The sequence below is a fragment of the Notamacropus eugenii genome, chromosome 2 (assembly GCF_028372415.1).
Source record: "Notamacropus eugenii isolate mMacEug1 chromosome 2, mMacEug1.pri_v2, whole genome shotgun sequence".
NCBI classification, from domain to species: domain Eukaryota; kingdom Metazoa; phylum Chordata; class Mammalia; order Diprotodontia; family Macropodidae; genus Notamacropus; species Notamacropus eugenii.
This window is the reverse complement of record NC_092873.1, coordinates 434,115,247-434,140,670: the sequence shown is the minus strand read 5'-3', so window position 1 is coordinate 434,140,670 and position 25,424 is coordinate 434,115,247. Positions and strand designations below refer to the sequence as shown.

The 25,424-nt window shown below is 43.4% G+C and overlaps 1 protein-coding gene across 1 annotated transcript; it reads right to left on the bottom strand.

The window, feature by feature from the left end:
• Nucleotides 1-9,746: 9,746 nt before the first annotated feature.
• Nucleotides 9,747-24,738, bottom strand: BLACAT1 (BLACAT1 overlapping LEMD1 locus). The gene is made up of 2 exons (XM_072648052.1): nt 24,613-24,738; nt 9,747-9,980 (listed from the first exon to the last, which is right to left on the bottom strand). Exon 2 carries the CDS (start codon nt 9,940-9,942, stop codon nt 9,841-9,843), a length of 102 nt encoding a protein of 33 aa, XP_072504153.1. The 5' UTR covers nt 9,943-9,980; nt 24,613-24,738; the 3' UTR covers nt 9,747-9,840.
• Nucleotides 24,739-25,424: the final 686 nt, after the last annotated feature.

Genomic DNA, 25,424 nt, shown 5'->3' with positions numbered 1-25,424 from the left:
TTGTCTTTCCCCCATGCTCTCATTCACCCAGTCTCACATTTAAGGCTCAGTCCTTTCTTTAACTCTTCCCTGACCCTCACCTCTCATATCTAAACAGATGATTCTGTCTCTGGTGGATGTCTAACACCCTTCCCCTCCTTTCTCTTCCCATTGCCACCTTTCCTAGTCCATGTCCATAGTCTTCTCTCAGGTCTTCCTATCTCCCCTCCCCTTTCTTCTCCTCTATCTATCTTTCATTCTGCTCCCAGACTTGCATCACTGAACCTGAGAGTCAGGAAGACCTGGGTTTGAATCCTGCCTCAGATGAAATGTGTGTTGTGTGATCAGAGCAAGTCAGCTTACCTCTGAGGACCAGGCCATTGAAGGGGGGTTGGACTTGATCTCTAAGATCCCTTCTGGCTTTAAATCTAGGTTAATCCTCTACTCAAAACCCTGCAGTCACTCTCTATTCTCTATGTAATCAAATTCAGATTCCTTAACCAAGCATTCAAAGGGAAGAGAATGGAAAAAGTATTTATTAATTACCTACTATGTGCCAGGTACTGTGCCAAGCGATTTATGTGTATCTCATTTGATTCTCACTGCAACCTTGTGGAAAATAGGTGCTATTATTATCCTCATTTTACAGCAGAGGAAGCCGAGGCAGCACAGATTAAGTGACTTTCCCAGAGTTACAAACTAGTAAGTGTGGGGGGCCATATTTGAATTCAGACTTTTCTGACTCTGGGCGCAGTGCTCTATCCACTAGGCCACAGAACTGCCTAAACCTTCCATAATTGAGTTAAATGCCCCCCAACTTCTCAGTTACCCCTCTCCTTAGCTGCTTAAAAGCCTGAGTCCTCTCACTTCACCCTACAATCCTCTCCAATTTTTATCCAATGTCTTGCTCATCTTTCATAACTAAATTTCTAGGAAAAGTTGTCTATACCTTTTCCCTCTGCTTACTCTCTCCTCTCACTGACTCCTCCACCCCTTGAAATCTGGTTTGTGACCTACCTATTCAAATGAAACTACTCTCTCCAAAGTTACCAAGGATCTCTGGATGATTCTGATTATTTTCCCAATCCTCAAACTTCCTTAACAAGTACTCTAAGCTCCACTTAAACCAGACTTCTTTTCCATATACATACTGCACTTTCTCACCTTCAAACCTTTACTCACAGCAGTTCCCCACGCCTCAAATGGACTCCCTGGGGCCATTTACTGTCACTCCTACTCAAAGAATAGGTTTGAATGAATTGATTTCATGGCCCTGCTTAAGTTCAAATGCTACTACTTTCTTTTGGAAGAGTCTTCGATTCCTCCAAGCTGCTAGTGACCTCTTCTCCCACCCTCCACCCTGGGACCTCAGATAGTGCTTTGTATGCATATCCCTCAGGCATTTATTCTGTATTACTTTGTACTACAGTTTTCTTAGTAATGTCCAATATCTCTCATTTGAAGTCCTTCTCTGATATGTAATTGTGGCATAGAAATAGTCCTGCATCCTGGAAGGCTGTGTGCCAGCTGAGTGCCAGCCCATCTAATGGACTAGACTAGCTAAGTTCAGAGAGCTTCAAAGGTTAGCAACTAGGTTAATTTATTTAATTTTACAGTTTTGGTCAGTGAAATTCATTAAACCATCTGCCAAGACATGTGGGAGGATTGGGATCCATGTTAATGGAAGGAATATTCTTTCTAATAAAATAATAGCTTAACTCAAGTCATACTTCCATCCTGAACTCTACACTCATAGATGTGAACTTACTAGACTGATCTCTGTGTTATTGTCACTGCTTATTCAGGGAAAAGGGGCTGGGGATGTGGATGGATTAAGCTGACCTATGCCAGCAGGTTCATGGGTAGCCCATGAGAAAAAAAGGGGAAACATGGCTGCATCAGACAGACTGTGATGACTGAGGTGGGGAATGGGGCTGTGAGGCAACCTTCTCCAGAGTGTTCTTTGCTCAATTTCAACCAAGACTTGCCCATATTTGACATTTCAAATGTTATCACCTTCTTCCTGGGGCAGTGAAGGAGTCTGGAATAGTGTGTGTGTGTGTGTGTGTGTGTGTGTGTGTGTGTGTGTGTGTGTGTGTGCACGCACGCTTGTCTCCTCTTAGGGTCTTTAACACAGATGATAGTCAGTTCACCCCATATTCTCCCAGGAATTCTCTGATTTGCTTTCTCTGAATCTCTTCAATTAGAAGCATCCTCCTTTTTTTTGTTTTTAATTCTTTTTAACTCTGGGTCTGAAAATCTCCATTTCTGTCCCCTGGTGCTATTCACACTTGAAATACCTTAGCCTGGAGTCTTTCTTTCTTTCTTTTTTTTTTTTTTTTAAGAAAATAAGGGATCTTTCATTATTAAATGCAGCCATGTCCTGTAAGATGCCTTTCCTCCTCAGAGGAGTCAATTCCATCCAGCTGCTCCTCTCTGTGAAGAAAGGAGACAGAAGGATTGATTCTCCTCCAATCAAAGACAAGAGAAGGTGCAGCTTGTACGGAGGGAGAGCCCCCAAGGCCACACAGAGGGCAGGTCTCCTGACACCTTAATCAGGGCTTCAATTCAACGACCTTTTAGATCCTTCAGCTTTTCCCCCCTCCCTCCCCGGACATTGGCTGCAATTAATATTTTGCTTCTCCTGCTGCAGTGGGTCGCCCTGTGTAATAAACATAGAGGCCCATCCACAATGACACCATAATCCGTTTACTACAAAGGGATATAATAAAGTTCATTTATTACAGCAATTAACAGAGCAGCATTTACAGGCATGATTTTACAGTGTGAATGAGAAAAGTGCTTACTCCAGGTGCATAGGTTCAGGAAACGGACAACTTGAGCCAGAAGGAAACCAATTATATGCCAAGTAAATGGGTCCCTGCTACCCCAGGGATAATTGAGGTGGCAGCTTGGTAGAGGAAGACTTCAGTGCAAGAGACAGATCCAGTTTTCTACTTTACTGGCTCAGGAACTAGATCTGTCTCTGAGATTGTGGCTTCACAGAAACTCCTGGATTTGGGATGATTTGCATAAAGGCATTCTCCCCCCAGCTTCATGTGCTGGGTTCAAGAGCTGCTCACTAATATTGGAACAAATAATGAGGGGGATTAGTAGCACCATTGTCTCCTTAAGGGTTCCCTGCCATCCTGGAAGAGTGGGTAGGGGAAGGTAGACAAGGATGGGGCTAGGAAAGGATGAAGGGAGTGAGGGTGTGAATGAGAGGAGAAAGAACACCTCCAGAAAACTTTCCCAGTAAGTCTCCCAGGGCCCTAGTTAGGCTTCAGGCCCCTGAAAAGGCAAGGGAAATAGAAGCCTGATTATTCTTGTGAAGGAGAGGAACCCATGATTCCATTTCTTAGCCCGAAAGGTGACCACAATCTTAAGTCCTTCTTGTTACCTGTATTTAATTCTGGAGGGTTATCAGACATGTGTTTCCAGTAACAAACTATTTGACCACTAATTATCCAAATTAATTTCTCTGTTTCAGGACATTGACAATGTATTCCATAGGGCTGGTGAGGAACTCTATCAGAATCTGCTTGTTTAACCACCAGGGAAAAGATTCCTCAGATTCACTGCCCTGAGTGACAACTCTCCCAGAATGACAGCTGTTTTCCTCTGGGGTAACTGCCTAGAGAGAGGATAAGGATGTTTGATCACTTAGGAACTAGGTTCCTAAAACAGACAAAAACCAAAGGCATGGGGTCTGAAAGCCCTTAGAACTGTATTCCCATTGAGAGGGATGCCCAGCTGGGAGGTCACCTGGCTGGCCTCCTGTCCCTCCATTTGTCTCCCCCACCTCAGGTCTCTGAAAGGAGGTATAACACAGAAGGATGAGGGCAGAGGCCAGTCTGGCCTCTTTGGAGCAGAGAGAGTCAGTGCTCCCAGCATCATGAGTAACTGGCTAAAAATAACTGCGTTGCCATGGTGATGGAGGCTGGGAGAGTCCTGAGGATTTCGCCTGGGTCTAGCCATCTCCCTCTGACAACTGTTTCCTTATGCCTTTTTCTCCCTCTCCCTTACAGTTTGAATCTTAGATGGAATATAAGAAATGGCTGGACGGAGAAGGGACTGCCTTAAAAGGGGGCAGGGGGTGACCAGATATCCCACTGGGAATACTGGGAAAACCCACAGAGCTAAAGGGTTTGTGCAAAATACAAAAGCTTCCTGAGGGAACATTATATAGGAATACTAAGATTATCCTTATTCAGAAAGTGAGCATTAGGGCTAATTAGGCTTCCTTATCTTCAGCCATACCTTCACAGACCCTCCTAGGGAAGGTAGCCAGGGACCGAAGTCTTTAACCTCATGCCCCACCATTTGCCACTCAGTGGCTTGCTGATACCATCAGCCCAGGGTTGCAACTCTATGATACATAAGAGAATCTTTCTCCATTACTCATATTCCAAAGCTGTAGCTCCTAAAATTCAGAGCATGAAAATTGGAGGAGAGGGTCCAGGTATAGGTAGTATCCTCCAGTAGATGGTGCAAGACAGAATTCCCTTCAAAAGATCAAAGCCCTAGTCCTGAATTCTCAGCAAGCAGTGGGTTATTACTTATCCTTTTTTTTTTCTTTTTCCTTCCCAAATTTGAGGAGGGTGGGGAAAGGAAGGATTTAAGAAGGCAAAAACATGACAGCTATGACTAACCCGTGGCTCCATGGCTCAAGAGATTGAGTATTTCCTGCATCAGTCACATCAAGTTAATTACCTTACATGTGAATTGATACTTATTCTGCTATAAAAATAGCTACTTCTACAATGAATGTTAAGCCCTCCTGGACCAGTCTAGCAAGGTAGCTCAAAGAATGTACTTAACCCACTTGAGGAGAAGGCTTTAGCAGCCACAGGCAAGGTTACAAATTGGGGCGGATTTCATTGTTATAGTGGAAAAAACACTATTTAGAGTCAGAACACCTGGTTTCAAGTCCTTGCTCTGCTATTTACTACTGGTATGACCTTGGGTAAGTCACTTAACTACTTCTGGTGTCAGTTTCTTCAACTGTAAAATGAGGGGGTTAGACTAGATGACCTCAAAGGTCCCTTTCATCTCCGTAAGTCTATGACTTATTGCTTATGTGGCAAGTTGCTCATTTTCTCCACCTATACATAATTTATATAGTCCAAATCCCCAAAGTCTGAGTTTTTCTTATAAACTTCCCACAAAACTCTCTGACTCATTTTGGTTATACTCTCCACATGTAAAATGAGGGGTTTGGACTAGACACTTTCTAAGGTCCCATCTTGTTCTTTATCCATTTATAGCCTATGAAATAATTCTCTCTAAATTCAGACCATTTTGAACAATCTGATCAGATTCAACCTCACAACCCTTGCCTGGTAAGGGGGGTAAGGAGAATAATTTCCCCCATTCTATAGATGGGGAAAACTGAGACTTAAGGAGACAAATGACTTGCCTAAGGTTCCACAGAAGAGTTAGGAATGGCTTAGAAACTCAGGTGTTTTGATTCCAAGTTCATGTCATGTCATTCTAGTCTCCCCTACTTCTACCTTCTTAACCCTGCTCCACTGTAACCCCATCATTGGTATCCCTGAATTCCATGTGCAAAATGCATGTTTAGTCAGTAGAGGGGGCAGGTTCTCAGCTTTCACATTACCCATTCCAGAAATCAGGGGATAAGTTTGAGAAAACACTTTGGGTAGGGACTCACTAGGAATTATGTAAATGTACTCTAACAGTTTTCTAGCAGTTTACTCAGATAGGGGCAGAGGAAAAGGACTGAATGATTCTTTCTTTATACTTTTAAGCAATTTCAGTAAAGAGCCTAAAATATGTCAAAGAATGTGCCTGGAGCAGTAGGGATGGTGGTAGGGTGGAGAGAGCAGAGTACTCATGAATGTGAATGTGTGATATACGTAGTGTGTGTGTGAGAGAGACAGAGGGAGAAAGAAACAGAGACAGAGGAACAGAGAGAAGAAGAGAAGGTGGTCTAAACAGACCCTGAGGATTTCTAGGGGCTTTTCTATAGCAAGAAAGGAATGGTAGGACAACATAGAGCATGGATCTTCTTGGAGGCATTCTAGGGACAGAAGCACAAGTTCTATGTGTTCTCATTCCCTGCCATGATTTTAGAGATGCCAATGTAATTTCCTCCTCACAAACCCACTATGCCAAAGTAGCACAGAACAGCACTCACTATGGTTAGAACACAGGCGATGTGTGGAATTAAGCATGGCTAAATCTTTATCTTCATATTTTAGCTGACTAAATTATTGCATTAAATATTATGTTTTTATATGTGTGTATACATATACATATATAATACATACATATCCTCTCTCCATGCCCACTTCTACATTCAGAAATCCTTTCCTTGGAAAATTGGAAAGGAAAATACATTGTAAATACAAAGAAATTCAACCTGAGACAGAGGCTAGGGATCTTCAAAAGTCCATTTGCCCCTCTGTTCCCTGAGCCAGGACCCTGGACAGCAATCAGATTCTAAAAATTCCAACCACTTAAAAGTCCTAATCACACTCCTGCTGAAAGCAGGGAGGGGCATAGGGAAGAGGGAAAAGTGTGCAGAGTCGATTCTTTCCCTTTCTTACATATGGGGAAACCAAGGCACAGGGAGACTAAGAGAATCCCCTTAGGTCACACAATGAGTAAGTGGAATGAAATCTGAGAGGTTTGATTTTCCTTAGATTCCCAACACTCTTGCCACATGACCCTCTTGACCCTGGTTCTAGATATCAAATAAATCTAGAACAGAGTACAAACATTAATATGGAGACCATAACTACAGGGTGACCTTGCCTCAGGGTAGTGATTCAAGCAAGGAAGGACAAAACAGTTCCACCTCACTTTCTGGGAATAAGTGAGAGATACAGCAAGGCAGCAGGTGGCAAGTTGGCCAGAGACACCATCTCCTGAAAGAACAGGGAGAAGAGAAATCTCTGAGGGTGATAACAGACTAAAATTTCTGTCATCTTCATGGACCACTTTATGCCTTTGCTCTTCCAATCCTATCTCCTTCAGTTGTCCCAAGGTTGTACATTCATCTCTACCATTTTACTAGTAAAGCAAGGAGAAGAATGCCCCTCTACTTTCATTGGAGGGAAACTAGGGCCCAGAGGAGCCACTAAAAATTGTTCTTAGGTGATCAGAGCAACCAAAGAGGCTGTGTGTGTGTGAGACACATTCTCATTTCAACTTCAGCAGCAAGAGCAAGTCCACACTGGCCTTTTAATCGTCCCTCTTATTACTCTCACCCCAGCTCTGAAAAGGGGACAGAACTGGTGGATGCTTTTCTTCAGGCTTGGCAGCTAAAGAACTATACTACTTTCTGTAATTGCCAACTAGGACTTGTCTCAGAAATGTTATTGACCTTAGGGAACCTCTGCTCCCTCCATCCCTGCTTTGGGACTCAAGAGACTATGTGTATGTATGTGTACATATATACACATACATACATACAAGAGAGTGTATGTATTTCAAATCTGCCTTGTGGATAAAATAAGTACCTTTTAACTCTTCTGATGGCATTCTCCTGAAGTCCAAGTAATCAACAAGTTGTGAATTGAGTGTTTTGGGAGTAGGATAATCTACTCATGAGAACATTTAAAGTTATTAGACACACAACATCTTATCTCTGGTTTCAGGGTTTGATGAAAGTTTCACTTTCCTACCTCCTCAATGTTCCCATATTCAGACAGTCTTTGTCATCCAAGAGCCAGAAGGAACTCTTAAGTTTCTCTTTTTGCTAAAAAAATACTACTTCTTGCTCTTTTCTTTGGGGAGCAGCCTCTGTTTAAACTATTTGGGTCTAAAGAGGGGTGTATTGTAGGGCTAGGGCATGGGTTTTGGAGATAGGGGAAGTATTTCAGGTTGCCCCACTTTCACAAAGACAGTGTTAAGTTCCACGAAAACAATCCAAATATTGCCTCTAAATGTCCATAAAGGACAACTGCTCAGATGTGGTAAAAGCAGATGATTTAGGATTTGCTTCTACTTACTTCTCTTGCCCAGAACTTTCAAGGGTCTGGCAAAGGAGCCCTCTCTCCACTCCCATTATTCAAGAACCTCCAAGGGGTTGGCCTCCCTCCAAGGAATAGGAAATCACAACAATGCTTTTGGCTACCTTTGACCTTTATCTTTGTAAGTGGAAGTATCTTTTTTCCCATTGGGTACCAAGGATCTGATTTTTTAAGATTGTTTTGGGGCTATTTCCTATAGTGAAAAAGATAATTTTTTCAAAAACAAAATCTTTCTATCTCTCTATATCTATTTTTATTTTCCCCCTTCCTTCCTTCTTTCCCTTCCTACTTCCTTTCCTTTCTTCTTTCCCTCCCTACCCCTCTTCTTCCTTCTTCCTTTCCTCCCCCTTTTCCTTTCTTCCTTCCTGTCTTCTTTCATTCCCTGTAGCATCTAGAAAGGTATCAGGCACAGTGACAGAAGTCTATTTGCATACAAAACAATATAAAGAAGGAATTATTTACTTCTTTGCTTCTTACATTCTGAGAAATGAGGGTAGATACTAAGCCCAGGGTTTAGGAAAGAAAGAACTATCCTTCCCAGGAAGGAAATTTTAAAAATGACTATGTATCTTGAGGCCCTCCTCACTCCCCAGATCTCCTCCCAAAGGCACAACATTTAGGCATTTTCCTATGGCTTTAGGGAAAATGGGGAAAGGTAAGCAGATGAGGTTATGAAGCAAGAGGGGCCCTCAGCCAACTCCTGATAGCAGTCACCTGAGGGGAGAAGGGCTCAGTAGAAAGGCAGGACTGCTTAGATCACTCTTCCTGCCCTAGAAGCATGGAAATTGTCGATAGATGATGGCACCAATGGGTTCAGCTGGAAAAAGAAACTCCTGCCTTCCAGAAAGAAGTCAAGTTATTAACAGAAGATGAGGAGAGAAAAAGAACCCTAAAGAAATGGAGTCGACTTTAGAGTAAGGCCTTCTGCCAGAGGTTCTCCAACTAGCTCCTTAATTCCTTCATTTCACCTTCAACTACTCTAACTTTTAGTGGAGCCTAAAACAGGAGGACCTGGAACAGACTATTCCAAAAGAAGAATGAGCCAATCCCTTTCTATGACCCTCAGAAACTTCTCCTCCAAATCCTAAACCCCAATTTCCATACTAGATCTTGGAAAAATGTTATTTTTTTCCACCCTAGTCGCACCAGAATCCACCAAAGAAAACATCCCCTTCTTTCCAACCTTCCCAATCCAGATAAGGGACAGTTCCATGATCCTAATCAAAAGAAATTGCTTGCCCATCTCCCCACCTTTTTGGTTTTGCAATCATTGTCCCAGCCTGTGGCTGCATGTTCTTCATTCAATCTGAATGGATTGCCTCCAATGAACTCTCATTCTCAGAGTAGAATAAGTGTTCCGTTTGTTGTGAAGTCTTGTTTGTCTCTTGAAGGTCTGATAGAAGTTCCCATGCTTCAGTTGGTTTCATCCTTTCTTTGCCCCACCTCTCCCAAGCAGGGAGGTTCCTGGGTATGGACTGGAGTATGGGAGGGCACAGAGAAGAGATGAAAGCAGGGGAAGGGGGGGTTATTGAGGTGATATTTAGGTTTTGGATCAGCTTGAACAAAAAAGAACCCCTTGGCTTTGTCTCTGAGTTAAGCATCTCCTTCTCCTCAGATCATCTGGGATCATCCCAAACACTCCCATTTGACATCCAGAAAAGTCCCAACATCCATTCTGGGCTAGATGAGATGAGGCATAGGGATGTAAAACATGTGGAGGGCACAAACTATATTTTCAAGATCCCAACCCACAGGTTGGAACCTTACATCTGGAATCTGAAAAGGTGTCGTGTGAAGAAGTCCCTCAGGATGGGACAAAGGGGTAACCTGACCAGGCAAATGGTACAGTCCCTGTTTCCACTCACACTGCTGTCTCCCGGGGCCTGTGAGGATCCTCTTTCTTCCTCTTCATTTTGCAGAAGCCATGGAGTCCACAGAAGCAGGCAAAGGTGAACTGGGGCATTCCCTACTCCTGGCTCAGGGACATTCACTGGAGAAGATCTGTAGGGAAGTAGGGGGAAGGAGGAATGGAAGAAGGACAGGAAGACACAAGGCAGCCTGGGGTTAATGTTCCTAGAAGCCTACTGGTTGGGATACCCCTACCATCCTGAGATGAGGGCAGCTAGACTTCAGCTGGTTCTCTCAGACCAAACAGAGGGAGGAGTGAGGGAATGCCTTTGGAACCTGACTGCAAAACTGGAGGACTGAGGCCAGCAAAGATTAGTTTCCAGGGAGATTCTGAATAAATCCAGGTTGGCCAAGAGAATGTCTCCTTCTTCCAGCTCACTGATAAACACACCTGTGGTTGGGGATTGGAGACTTAAGTTGACAAAAAATTCATTTTGTCTTGCAAAGACCTACACAAGCTGGGGGTACTGTTCCTGCTTCCTTCTTTTTGCAACTTGGCTTAGTGCATGGTGCTGGGCAATTCAGAAGACCTAGGTTGGAGTCACTCCCTCCAGTTTTTACTAGCTCTTACACGATCATAGGCAAGTCACAACCCCTCAGTCTTAGTTTCTCTCTCTGTAAAACAAGGACAATGGTACTTTTGCTTCTATTGTGAAGAAAGTGTTTCACAAATCTGGAAGTGCTATATACATGGGAGTTGTTATTATTCCTTGGGTTACAAAGACAGAAAAGTTAAATGATATTCAGGGGCCCAGAAGTGACTAATTCTCTTGCGTAGACACTGCTAAGACACTTGGAAGTGAGTTTTAGCTTCTCACCTCCCTTCCCCAGCAATTTCAACAATTCCAACTAATAACAAAATACTGTTTGAGGGATTTTCCCCCCACAAATGGTAGTGAATGCTGCCCTCCTCCACTACTTCCTGTTCATTCAGTATAAACTTGGAAGAACATTTGTTCATTCAACAAGTATTTGCTGATCACCTATTCTGGATAAGGCCCTATGCTATGGACTAGACAAATATGACTAAGAAAAGAGTCCCTTCCCTCAGCAGCAGAGGAGCCACCCCAACTCCCAGCAGAATGGGAAGTGTGGCTCCATTTAGGTTTGCCTCTGGTTGAGCAAGCGTCTCCACCTGACAGGGTCCTTGACATAAAAAGCTGAAGACTTCTTGTACTCATCTCAGTGCCAGTGATGAATGAGGAGCCATCAGAGATCAGCCTGCTCACTTTAGGCATGTCACTTTCTCCCAGACTTAATAAATGGCTCTGTGAACCAACTTAACAGGACTGCTCCCTTAGGCCTTGGCCATTTGGGGATTCCACCAGTGTGGCTTTCCATCTCTCCTGTAGCTGAGTCCTGACACAGGAAGAACAGAACTGTATTCCAGCCAGGCTCCATCTACAATGGTCTACCAGGCCCAGAGCTGGGTGCTCACAGGAGGGAGGTGCTGTGTATGGGTAGATGGAAGAGGGAATCTTGGAGAATTTTCCCGAGATGTGTAGCTTACACAGCTTCAGAGGGAATAGGAGAGAAAAATTGTATTTGACATTTATGCAGCAACTTAAAGATTGCAAAGCACTCTAGATCATAAAGAGCTAACGTTTGTAATAGCACTTTAAGGTTAGCAAAAACCTTTGCACAAGCCTCACAATAATCCTGTGAGGGAGCTGCTATTATCATCTCCATTTCACAGATGAGGAAACTGAGGGTCAGAGAGTTTAAGTGACTGGCAAGTAACACAATCTAGTAAGTTTCTAGGGGTGGAGTTGAACTCAGACCTTCCTGACTCCAATTCTAACAATCTTTCCACTCAGACCACACTGTCTTCTGAGATATATTGTGATGTATGGGAAAAGAGTTCCAGGTATGGAGTCAAACGATTTGTCATAATTCTGGATCTGCCATTTAGTATCTATATGACCTTAGATGAGTCACTTAATCTTATTTGAAAGAGTTACACTAGATGCTCTCCATCCTCTTGGCTCCAGGCACTTTCTCTGGCTGTCTCTCATGCCTGGAACACTCCTCCCATCTTCTCTCCAATGACTGACCTCCCTGGCTTCCTTTAGTTCCCAACTAAAATCCTGCCTTCTGCAGAAAACCTTCCCCAAACCCTTTTAATTCCAGCACCTTCCCTCTGTTAATTATTTCCTATATATCCCCTATATAACTTATCTGGCACAATTGTTGCTTGCTTTTGCCCTTAGACTATAAGCTCCTTAAGGGCAGAGACAAGCTTTTGTCTCTTTTTGTATTCCCAGCGTTTAGAACAGTGCCTGGTCCAGTAAGTGCTTCATCAATGTTTATTATTTGATCAGTTCCTTCCAGGGCTAAAGTGATGATTTCATTTGATGCCCACCACTTTCCTGTGAGGTAGACTTTGTAAGTATCGTTGTATGTTGCACATGAGGAAACAGGTTCAGAGAGACTGAATAAGAGAACTAGCCTCGGAGGGGAGACAGAACCCAGGATCTGTGGACTTCAGGCTCAGCACTGCCTACTGCGCCATCCCACCTCTCTGGAAAGTTATAATTAACCACGATCAGCCCCACTTCCTTGTTTTGTAACATAGGCTGGAGCCAATCCCTCCAAGTCAATCCCATCCCTCAGAGCTCCACTGAGCCTACTGGATGTCAGTATCTGGAAGCTGGTTCAAACTGGATTAACTACAGAGGTGGTCCCAGGGGCTGGGCTGATGTCAGAGCCCTCTTTAAGTCCAGAAGTTCAGGTTTGCCCTTGTCTGTTTTCCTTTTGGAGGGAAAAAAAAACACCCTCATGTTTATTTAGGCAGAGGAACAGAGGTTTAAGCAGGAACTTGACCAATCAAAAGTCACCAGAGTGGGGCCCATAATGCCTATGGGATTCTTCCCCTCCCACCCTCTCCCAGTTAATTTGCTGCAGGGAAGACAGAGTCACCAGGGTCCTCCTTATAAAAATTTCACCAGCTGTAGTTAATGGTTGTAATTAATAGGTACAATAAATTTCCAATGGCTGGCTGGGATGGGCAGGCAATTGAGTCTTAGCGAGACCAGGCAGGGAAGCCAGTTACTTAATAACCCATTTTCTAGTGCTGTTCATACACCCACTCGCCTAGAGTAAATATAGATACCAGAGAGCACTCTCCAGGATATATATAGAGTGTGGAGACAAAACTACTATATTTCTAGATGCACCTACTGTATCTATCTAAAGAGCTTTCCCTTGACAAACCTAGAGAGAGAGAGAGAGAGAGAAACAGACAGACACTGATTTAGATGCACCCATACACTAGGAATAAGGAAACCTGGGTACTATTCCTAGCTTTGCTGCTGAGTCACCTTGATATTGTCAGAGAACTTCTCTGAGCTTTGGTTTCTTTAGCTTAGAAATGCCAGGGAACTGCCTATTCAGGACTTAACACTGGTCGTTTTTAAGACTCATCTCCAACTGGGATGGGAATGAGGATGGGTAAAGGGATTTGTCTATATGCCCTTTAAGGATTTTGGACTAGGGGATTGTTACTGGGACCCACTGTAATTCTCCATCTCCTGCTTGGGTTAGTCCATTCTCTAACAACAAAGTATTATTAGAATTGTGATGGCAAAAATACAGGTAGAAATTGAAATGAGTAACAAAAGGAAAACCAGGAGCAGAAATATACAACTATTACCTATTGAAATAGTGTTGACAATAATTCCCTCCTTGCCCTCCCAGGCCCCTTCTCTGACATTTTTCTGCTTGATTATGTACCCATCCCTCTCCTGAATCTCCTCCCCTGTCCCTTTTCTGCCAGTTCAATTTCTCACTTAAAATATGACCTCTTTCTCCACCCTGCCCCATTAATAACTGTGCCTCCCCTGGGGACCCAGAATGCATGAGGCAAAATATGAAAGTCTTATCCTTTTAAGAATAACCTTGCATGACTCAGGAAGGTTTAGAATGGCAAATTGGAATAAGACAGTAGCAGTGGAAAGAAAGAATGAGCCAACAGTTCTGGCACTGAGCTGGAGATCCTAAAGTTTGGTCCAAGGCTCTCTGAAATATGACTTCCTCAGCTATAGGAATTTCAGGTCTACTGGCCAGACAGGAAGGGGAGCATCTTGTTGGGTGACCCTTGTGACTGGGGAAAAGGAGTTTCTAATGAAAAAGATCTGATTATTTTGACCTGGTCTCTAGCCTAGGACATTGTGTGAGTGTGTGTTAAGGTAGGAACCGGAATCTCTCCCCCATCTCCAGCAATACCTCCTCTGAGCCTAGAATACAGAAAGTTGTTTTCTAACTGATTCCCCACCTCACCCCATTGCTTTTCCTCATATACTGCCTAGCTCTCTAGACATGTCCTTTCCCAATATCTCAAAGAAAGCTGAAAAGGGAAAACAAAACCTTATTCACCAGATAGTATTTAGTGAGCCTCCTTCAAAATTTAACCCCCAGTAATGCACAAAACCCATGCCAACTGTCCTGATACAGACCATTAGACCATCTCATTAACTATCTCTCCAGTTGATCCAAAAGTCCCTGGCTGAGGAGAGAACCTCCAGTTCCATTTTATTCCTCCCATTGACCTTCACATACAGTATCAAGTCATAGAATCCCTGAGGTTATAATGGAACATAGCAGGGGAGTTGGTTTAGGAAGACTTAGTTTCAGATATTACTTCAGACATTTACTGGTTATGTGACCCTTGGGTAAAGTATTTAATCTCTCTAGGCCTCAGTTTTTAATCTGTAAAATGGAGATTAAAAATAGCACCTGCCTCGCCAGACTGAGGAGAATCAAATAAGATCGTGTATATCAAGTGATCTGCAAACCTTAAAGTATTCTATAAATGTAAGCTGACAACTTCTTTCCTGGTTTCCACTGGCAGAAATCACTTTAAGTCAAGAGAAATTCACCTTTATACTGAGTTTTTCTTTTATCTCTTTATACATGGACAAGTGGCAAGGGCAGGAGCTGGGCACTGGGCTCAAGCCTAGAGAAACCTAGGCTCTCTGCAGAGGTCAACTCTTCTTGCTGAAAGCACTGTAATTTTTGGGAACTTGGGGGATTCTTTCTGGTTCTACATGAAGGATTTCTCTCTCTCTCTCTCTCTCTCTCTCTCTCTCTCTCTCTCTCTCTCGCTCTCATTTTCAACCATTTTTTTATCTATACTTATACAACAGGAAGTTTAAACATTTAAAATCGACAAATAATCAAAAAATATTATTTCATCCATTAATTTCCACCTATTCTTAACAACATATCACTAATAAAGAAATAGCTCCAAAGTCCAGAGTATGGGAGGCTAAGGGGGCACAGTGGGTTGGGGGTTGGGGTGGCAGATACAGAGAAAGTATCCTGATAATCTACCCAATAGAAAATATGACCCTGGGCAACCAAGAGTAAGCTCTTTTTGTCTCCAAAAACCGCAGCAGTGACTTATGCCCAGCTTCCCTTTCCTTCAAGGTTTTCAATGGCCTAAAACAGTCTTGGGGTGGGGGAGAATCTAAATTAACTCTTCTGCCAAATATGCTCTTCAACAGTCCAGCCTAAGAGATGGGATGGGAAGATGGGATAAGCATCATCCCAACAGCCAGGAGAAATCACCACCTATTCTCTCCCTACTATCCCCTTGCATTTCAATTCGCTTTCATATAATCCAGTAGATATTAGATTGCTTGCTTTGTGCACTGCACTACGCTGGGCTAGGTGCCTCCTTTCCCTTGCCCACTCTAACCAACTCTCCCTTCCAGACCAGATATTGTCTCCTTTCCTCCCCCTCCTTCTCCCTCCTTCCGTCTGTGGCACGAGTGGGGAGACAGTATACCACCCCCATTGTGCAGATGGGAAAACCTACAGAAAACAGGCTGAACAGGCTCCTGACCAAGCCAAAAAGAAAGCAGATCTTCAGACTCTCAGTCACTAAGTTCCAGGATCTCTCTGATATTAGATATGCCCCCTTTCAAAGCCTGGAGTGTGTCTGTTAGGATGGGGGTGGGGATGTTGAGAAACCAGGAATGGGACATGCATTGAATTAGTCGAGAAGTAAAAGAGATACTTCTTTCTCAAGACAGAAACATAAGTAGCTCCCTGTAAAGACATCACCCTCCCACCTCCTCAGGAGTCAACAAGGAAAGAGAAGCACCTAGAAAAAGAAGAGGAACCCTATGGTCATGCACTCATGCACAGTGCTAACTCTCTCCCCCTCCCTAGCTCCAGAGAGGCAAACTCCCCAAGATCCCCCTTAGTACCGCACCTCGGTAATTAAAATATGAATTCACCTTCCCTCCCTGAGCCATTCATCACAGCGCCAGGGAAGCAGCTGCAGCTTAGGAGACCGGATTTGGGGGATTAGCCAGGCAGTGGAGCAGACACACCAGAAGAAAGAATTAAAAAGGAAGGGGGGAAAATTGGGTTTTGTCTTTCCACCGCCTCCCTCTCCTACTGCCACCGCTCCCCATACACCTCCCCCACCTTGTTCCCCCAAAGCCTATCCAGAGTAGGTTTCTGGGAGCTGTAGTCTGCAAGGCAGTGTTGATAAACTGTTAGGCCAGGGGTGGGTGGTGGCACTGACTACAGATCCCAAGGCTTCTTCTAGTTGGCAGGGGCTGGGGCAGGAGCTGGGCACCAGGCTCAAGTCTAGGGAAGCCTGGTCTCTCTTCAGAGGTTAACTCTTTCTCAGCCCAACTGAGACAGGGAAAATACTCTAATTCCTCTGGGACTTGAGGAATTCTTTCTGGTCAGGAAAGACCCCTGAACTCATCTTAAGGGCAAGCTACCTCTTTTCCCTAGCATTTTGGGACCTCTTTCCCACCTACTCAGTCAAGGAGAGAAAAAAGAAGAGCTCTTTCTAGATTCTACTAAAGAGCAGTCAGAAATCCTCCCTCTGTGCCTCCTTCTTCCCCCTTACGATGTCCCTTCAACAGTGCCTGCTATTTTGGTCATTTGTGGGGAACACGGATGCAACAGTGGTCCTAGACTCTGGAAATTCTGGAAATACAAATTCTCGTGTGCTGACATTCTGGGGTTTTTCCTTTCCTGCTCAGTGAAAGTTGCCACACCCTTCTGAGCTCTGATCATTGATTCTGTTGTCAGCTTGGTACAGAGCTGCAGCTAAGAATATAGAATGTGGAATTTTAAAACTAGAAAAGAGCTTAGAGATCATCTAACTCTTTGGGGCAGGACAAGCACTTTTTCTAACAGTGTTCACATCTAGGCTGAGGATCTGAACTCCATCTCCACTAAAAGATACAAGAGGAATTCAGACCAGACCTTAGGCAGCGCTAATAGTCAGAGTTGCTAAACAGGGAGATCGTGCTACTGAAGAATGTTATGGAATTGACTTCTTTGGGGATTTTAGTGAGAAAGGAGATATCAGAATCTGGGATGATTTCAGGCTTAGCTTCTAGACAGGGCACATTTTGTTTGTGAATCCTCAGATGATGGAGGGTATGTATCCATCCTCCCTGGGTTCTCCTAACCCTACTAAGTTGGAATAGGTCAAGATTCAGGAATAAGGGGGTTAGATCTGGCTTCATCTTCTCCAAATAAACTCTGGTCCAGGTCTAGAGAACTGAAGCCCCTAAGCCGGTGTGATTTGGGGGGGTTTTGAGGCAGGTTATTTGTTGCCAGGATTGATGGAGCCCAGTTCTACGGCCATTTCCCTAGCTCTCTTTTAATGCCATTTCCCTGGCTCTCCTCCAAAAACAAGACCAAAGGAATGAAAGTAGGCAGTACTCAGGTCCTAACTTCAGGTAGGACACAATACAGACACTTTTTAATGCCATCTAGACATAGATTGTGCACTTCTCAAGAGCAGTGACTGGCTCCCACCTATTTGTATCCCCAGCATTAGGCACAGTATAATACATAAATACTTGTTGACTAAATGCTATCATTTTTACAAATGTGCATAGATAAAAATATTCCACTGATGGTACATGCATACGTCAAATCACGTATATGTGAAGATTCAAAGTATCCAGTCCCAAGTAAGAATAGGAATCAATTTTCTCGTGGGGGAGACATCATTTTCAAACTTGGTCTAAGGTACACAAATGCCTTTTCTTTTTCTGATTCTGCTCTCTCAGCCATGATCCCCTTACCTTCAGCTCTGGGTTCTTTCCCTTCTTAGAACTCTAAGGGGCATTGCCTCTGAGTGGTCCTTGTCTTCTAGTAGACTTAGCAGCAAGCTGAGAAACAGGATTCCTGGGGCTCAGCTCACTGGGAAGATGAACCTTGATGATGAGTGGTGGGGCATGAGAAGAAAGCTACAGTTCATGGAAGATTCTCTATTCTCCAGGGACAGGCAGATAACTATATTAGGAGAGGCACAGATCTCTGAGAGGGGGGAGATACAATTGGATATCGATCCCTCTCTCTTCCACTATTCGCCTTTGGGGACTCTAAATCAAAGAAAAAAGCTGAGTACCATGTGGGGTGCTGAGCCTCAGAAAAGCCTAGCTTTCTCCATTTTCTAATCTCAGTCAGTCTTGGATAGGACATCTTTCTAATTCCTTTTCTTTTTTGTATCTAGTCCTCAAAAAGGAAAATAGATGGTAAATGAAGGGATATGGAGTTGGTCCCTTGTGTGACATTATGGGCATATGCCCTCCCTCAGATCTCCTGAGAAGTAAACCCTCTGCATGTTCTCTCTGACAGTTCCTCATAGCATAGATGAATAGAAGGTTGGGAGTGATGGCCAGCAGTGTTTCTGTAGCCACTCACCCTGGATAACCTAGTTCTTTTCTGTCTCCCAGAGGTTTCCAGGTTGAGAGGAAAGATGCTCAGATCAAAGCAGGAAGCGGATTCACTAGAGGATGACTAGATGGCTGGGATGCTGAGGCAAAGGATCAGGTTCCAATTATGAGCAAATAATAACTGACATTCATGTGGCAATTCACATACATTATCTCATTTGAGTCTCACAAAAATCCTTCAAGATAGGAGCTGCGGGTTTAATCCCATTTTACGTGTGAAGAAACTGAGATTCAGGGTTAAAATGGTTTCCTCAACGTCACAGAACTAGTGATAGAAGTGGAATATAGAAATGGGATGCAACTTTTACTGACTGGAGTTCTATCCACTGCTAGACTCCTTGCTGCTATAATGTAAGCAGTCACACAGAGAAAAGGTAGTGGTGGGAATGGAGAGTGAAAGAGGGATATTTTACTGCTGCTGTTTACAATTTCACATATTGTAATGCCAGGAAATTGTGCTTTCTATACCAAGTAGGTATTTTGTGACAAGTGGAATTGTGTTAAATAATAACAAAGGCTCTAAGCATACAGTAAATAGTGTATTTTCAAAGAGGGGGACAGAAATTTTCAAACCTTTCCTAAGGCATAGAAACAATTTGTGTCCTGACTCTACAGAGGGAGTCATCTATATGAGGAGGGTTAAGGAAAGAAAATTCCCTGGATGGAGTGGCACCAGAATGCTCTAAGCAAGAGGTGAATGTGTTGCCTTACCAGAAGACCCTCAGTACAACCACTTCTCTAATTCCACTCTCGGTCTCTCCTTCCTTCCATGGATGGCACAGTGTCCCTCTGAGTGCAGGGTAGATATTGAAGGGACTTAGAAGGCTCTAGTCAGTGACCTCAGGAGAGGGGAGGTGGTGAGGACCAATCAGTAAAAGCTGCTATTCTGCTCCCCATTTTTATGTATAGATAGGTTTGTGTAGATGACACGCTTACCAAATTTTCAGGTGACTTAAAATTGGAAGGGATGGCTAATGCATGACAGAAAGGAGCTCCAACCAAATTCTAACAGGCTGGAATAGTAGGCTGAGGCTATGAAAATGAAATGTAGCAGGTATAAATGTAAAATTTTGTACCAGGTTCAAAAAATCAATTGCACTAGATGGATGGGACATCACCAGCAACGTAGCAGCTGGTTTGTGTTTAAAAGACCTCGGAGGTTTTCATGTTCCTTAATTCAGAAATGAACAAGTGTGACATTGCAACTAGAAAAATTAGCCTTCCCTTGTTTAGTAGGCAGATGCTGCCCTCACACCCTTTCCTTTCTGTTCCTGCCTCTTCTTCTGTGTTCCCTTAAGCCACATGGCCTTCTCTTAAATATGTTAAATAGGGTCTATAGCTCTCAGGATTGACTTTTCTGATTCTTCTTCAAAGCTCCTCTCACTTCTCCTTCTTAGAAATCTTAGGTCCTTTCAAGATTTAGTTCATTGGCTGTCTATGGGAAATCTTTCCATATCCATTCAGTTATTAGTGCTCTTTCCATCCTCAAATTATTGTGTGTGAATATAATGACATAACATGATATAACAGAACATAATATATGATGTGATGTGACGTGACATAATATATCTGTTTATATGTTGTGTCCCACCAGGAGAATATAAGTTAAGAATATAAGGTCTGTATTTTCTTTGATTTTTTTTATGTCTAGTGTCTAGCACAATATTTTACCCACATTAGATATTTAATAAGTATTTAATGGATTGGCAGACCTGAGAGGTCTCCACAGAAGTAGAGTGCCCAGAAGGAGGGCACACCCTATCCTAATCAGAATATATTTAGAGCATCCAGTTCAATTCTGAATGCTACATTTTAGGAGGGTGGTGGGGGAGCATTGACCAAGATGCTACATGAGGAAGAGTTGGAAAGGAAATGAAAAATGTCAAGGATGTCTCAATATAACAGAATCCCAGTTTGAATAGAACTCAGTGACTGAATCCAACTCATACCTGAAAATGTGTATCTTCCTCAACATGTCCCTCAGATAGTCATTGGACCCATGTAGAATCCATTGGGGGAAGCCCGTTCCATGGTTGGTCCATTCTACTCATTACGGATTATTTTCACTCCTAATATTGAGCTTAAATTTGCCTCTCTGCCATTTCCACACATTGATTCTGGTTCTGCCCTCTGGGAACAAGCATAACAAGAGTAATCCCTCTTCTAGATGACAGCCCTTGAAACTGAAGATCAACACCATTCTCCCCCTCTCCCTCAGGTCTTCTCTTCTGCAGGTTAAACTTCCTCAATTCTTCCAGTCAGTCCTCGTGTGGCATGTTCTGTAATCTTCTCACCATTTTAATCTAGGGGTGGGGAACCTGTGGACCTCTAGGTCCTTAGGTATGGCCCAAATAAATAATAAATATGTAAGTTTCTATTTACGTAATTTTACAAAAACATATTTTATAAATTATGAAAATTGTCTATATAATTTATAGTCATAATTTTTATAATATATATATTATAAATAATAAATAAATAAAAATCCAAATTTAGATACAGTCAAAAGACCACACCCAAGGATCTAGAAGGCCATATGTGGCCTCAAGGCTGCAGGTTCCCCAGCCCTGCCTTAGTCTCTCTCTTCTGGATACTCTCCAAATAATGCAGTGTCCTGTCTCTGCCACATATTCCTTCTTCTGGACACTGTTCCTCTTAAGTCATTTTAACAAGGGATTAGACTCATTTTATTTGGCTCTAGAAGGCAGAACTGGGATCAAATAGACTGAAACCACCAAGAGGCCAATTTGGGTTCTGTCGATGAGAATGAGGATGGTAGTTCAGTCACGAATATAGTCCTTCATCATTTGCAAAATGTTTTCCTAACCCTTAGAGCTGTCCATAGATAAAATCAGCTGCCTCAGCAGATGATTATTTCCCAATTTCTAAAGGTCTATATTGAAAGGCTGGATATCTGCTTTTGGGGGATTTCATAGAGGACATTCATGCTTTAGAGACAAGTTGGACCAGATGACCCTTGAAGTCCTTTGCAATTCCCATGATCCTATAATTTATGACTTTGGAGGTCTAGGGCACCAGTTGATTTCAAATTCCCTTGATTACCTTAAAAAAAATTACTCCTGTCTTGAGCTATATGCTGGTATATATAACCTGAGTCAGAAATCTCAGAATTTAGGCACCTTAAATACCCCACTTTTCATTTGCCCTCTGGCAACACATTTAAACACCTGCTAAATGTAAAGTGATAGGAATAAAAAAAATAGTACTTGTACTCAAGGAGCTCATCTTCTATTTGGAGAAGAGGGGTAGGGGAACAGCCATCAAATCATAGATTTAGGGTTGAAATCAACCTTAGATGTCATCCAATCTAATCCCCCCCCTTTTAACATTTCGGGAAACTGAGGCTCTGGAGAGTTAAAGAATTCATCCAAGGTGACACAAATACAGCATGTGATAGAGGCAGAGGCTTGAAGCTGGGTCTTTGAATTCCCAATACAGCACAACCACAAAGGTAGAAAGGACTCTAACAATCCAGTTCATGTGGAGTCTGAATGCAGATAGAAGCCTATTATTTTCCCTTTTTTTGTTTTTTGTGGCTTTTCCCTTTTGTTCCGTTTCTTCTTTCACAATACAACTAATATGGAAATGTCTCTATGATTATGCAGGTATAACCCATATCAGACTGCTTGCCATCTTGGGAAGAGAGAAGGGAGGAAGATTTGGAACACAAAATCTTATAAAAATGAACATTGAAAACTATCTTTACATGTAATTGGAAAAAACAAAATAGTATTTACCAAAAAAGGTCTAATTCAAGCTACCCATTTTATAGATGAAGAAACCGTGATCTAAAAAGACTAAGCTAAGTAACTTAAGTGCCCAAGGCACACTCATTGAATTAGTGACCAAAGCCAGGACCAGAACTCATAGCTTCCAACTCCAGTGTTCTTTGCGCTGTTACTATTATAGATCATTCTTTGTCCCAACCCCATTACTGGAAGCCTGGGGGTTCCAGTGCCCCCTTTTTCCCAGTGAAGCAGTTCCAAGGGGAGACGCAGGAGCTGTCGGAAGAGGAAGCTTTCCCCTCCCTGTAGCCCATGGCTTTTAGCCCTACATGAGTTGGGAACAGTAATCACATAGGAATGAAAAGCCATAAGCCACAGCAGAGTTAAGGGAGGATCCGTCGGTGGGAAATCCAAAGGAAATGGGGAACTGGGTATACCTGAGAAAATCTCCCTCCCCACCCATCCTCAGCCTCCCAAAGCTGGCTTACTTTGGCTTTAACCCAAGGCCCCCCAAGTGACATTCTTCACCTTTGTCCCCCCAACCCTCACTCCAGGAATACTAAAGCCAGTCTTGTAATGAGTCTTCAGTTTTCGGTTCCACAAAAGCCTCCACACAATGGTACTCACTCTGGGCTATTGGAGTTGGTAGTGGTGGCTTCCTGGCCATAAAGGACACTTTCTAATTCCCTTAATTAGCTTCCAACCCCCTGCCTTGGAGATCTCAATGTTCCCCCATACCCTTCCCCCAGAGCATGGAGATGGATTCTTTCAATGCTGGGCTGCCCTGTGCCCCAGATGTTATAGGTTCCTACGTACATTAACCCTTTCTAGCCCATTGGTGTTGATAATTGGGATTGGGAAAAGGTACCCCCTATCCTTTTTTAGTTCTATGCATATGGACCAAGTCTCCCCAGGACCCCTAGGCTTTGTGAGACCTAGCAGGGGCTGCATACACCAAGAGTTCTTAACTTTTTTTTTTGTCAGGGACCCCTTTGGCAGACTATAGTGAAACTTATAGATTCCTTCTCTGAATAATGTTTTGAAGTACATGAAATAAAATTCAGAGGATTAGAAGATTGCAAAGGCAACCAATTATACTAAAATACAGTAGTCAAAAATATTTTAAAACAAAGTTCACCCATATTAAGATCCATGTTAAGAACCCATGCCCTAGACTTTCTAGGTTAGCTTAAGTCAGATGTAAACTTCATTGTTTCATGGGTTTCTCGGGAGAGAACAGTTATTTATTTCTGATGTAGAGTGAAGGTAGATAAGAAGATAAGGTGGGCAGGGGTTGGTGATATTTCTAGGAGGCTTAAGATGCTAGCTACTCAGATATTAGGGATTCATACTGTCCCTGACAATAGTGGTGAAAGTAGGCAATAGTGGTGGAGGTACTGGTGGGCTATTGTTTTTCTGCATCATATAACTGGCAAGCTCCTTATTCATGGCATCAGCACTGAAGCAACAGGCAGAACTGAGACAGAACCCCCTACCTGGATCCAGATCTAAGAGTACTAGGAAGTCCCCTGTTCTTGACTCCAGTGGTGGACTAGGGTCCTAGAAAGCTTAGCTGTCTCCTTCTTTCTATTCCTGATAATGTATTTTGTTAGCAACAGTCTCTCAGAAACCACTGACTAGAGAGCCCCCAGCTGTTCCTCCTTATTTGGCTTCCAGGAATGTCCATTGGAGCCTGAGCTCCATGGCACAGCTCCTTACTTGCCCTAGTAATGGCTAATAAGGCAGGGAACGACAGCTGGACTTACACCCATAGCTTTATATGCCCACTAGGGCCTAGACACTGCTATCAACTGCCCACCAAATGGCTCCCACTACTCCCAGGGAGACATTGACCCTAGATAGAGACTTCTTCCTGTCTCTAGATTTGTAATCAGTGTCTAGACTCATGGGGGCATTCTCTTTGCCAAACTCTGCTAGACTCTGGCAAGAGTAACTCCTTTCTAATGGGATTTCCTCTTTTCCCCAGACTCTTTCTTAGCCTGAAGAGCTAACCTCAGGACCTTGTTCCTCATTCATACCATCTGAGAGAAGGAACCCAATCCACAGGCTTTCCAGTCCACTACTTTCCTCTCCCTTTCTAACTGTATTCACAAGTCCCAAGATTCACTCTAGGGTGGAGAGCAAGGGCTCTCCAGAAAACTTCAGCCAACCTTCCGTCCCCCATATCCCTCCCTTTCCTTCTGCTCTTCCCAAGGGGAGTACAAGAGAGACGGTCCCAACGGTCGACAGTTAGCTCACCTGGCTCCTGGCAACAAACCCAAGAGGTCCCCTTGCCTCGCTTGGTGAAGCACTTTTCTTAGCTCTCCTTTCTTCCCTCTCTCTTCGACCTGAACTCCTAGCACATTTTATCTGTACCCGGCCTGAGTGGACCTTGGCCAGCCAGTCCTGCTTTACCTCCCGTGCCTTTTCCCCTCCCTCCAAGCACACATCCAATCTGAGCAGTGCCTAGATCAAGTGGACTAAAGACCTCGACCCCTCCCACTCTTCTCCCTCTTGTCTCCTCCAGTGAACCAGCTGCCTGCGCTTCCAGCAGCAGAGGGGCGGACACCTGGGAGGAGCCCTGGTCAGGTATTCCTTGAACCCTGACTCTTGAGTACTTCAATAACAAAAGTCTCTTTGAGCTGCCTTCTGTTTGGTCTGTGAAGCACAAACCTCTGTATCCAGTCCCTTTTGATCTCATTCTCTCTGTGTCCTGTGTGTTACTCACATCTCCCTGCTATGCTATTGGGATAGAGGGCCTCTTTCTTCTTTTTCTCCTCCTTTCTTCCTTCAAACTACCTCCCCTCCCCTGCTCCATGCTTTTTTTTGTCATTTTGTTTTGGGCAGGAGATCTTCCTGGAATCCTGACTCTTGATCTTTCTATTCTCCCCAAACACCACCTCCTGCTTCTGTTCCTCTGGGTTTGTGTTCTCTATCCTACGCCTTCCCTTTCCCTAACCACTGGTCTTCTCTCCAAATAGACACATATTAAGCTAATCTCTTGCCCAGTTGAATAATCTCTCCTGATCATTCACCCAGCCCAAGGAACGATTGAATCAACGTTTCTCTCT

Bases quoted from the DNA above. Each gene is read 5' to 3' on its own strand.
- BLACAT1 (XM_072648052.1), bottom strand. From the start codon at position 9,942: ATGCCCCAGTTCACCTTTGCCTGCTTCTGTGGACTCCATGGCTTCTGC.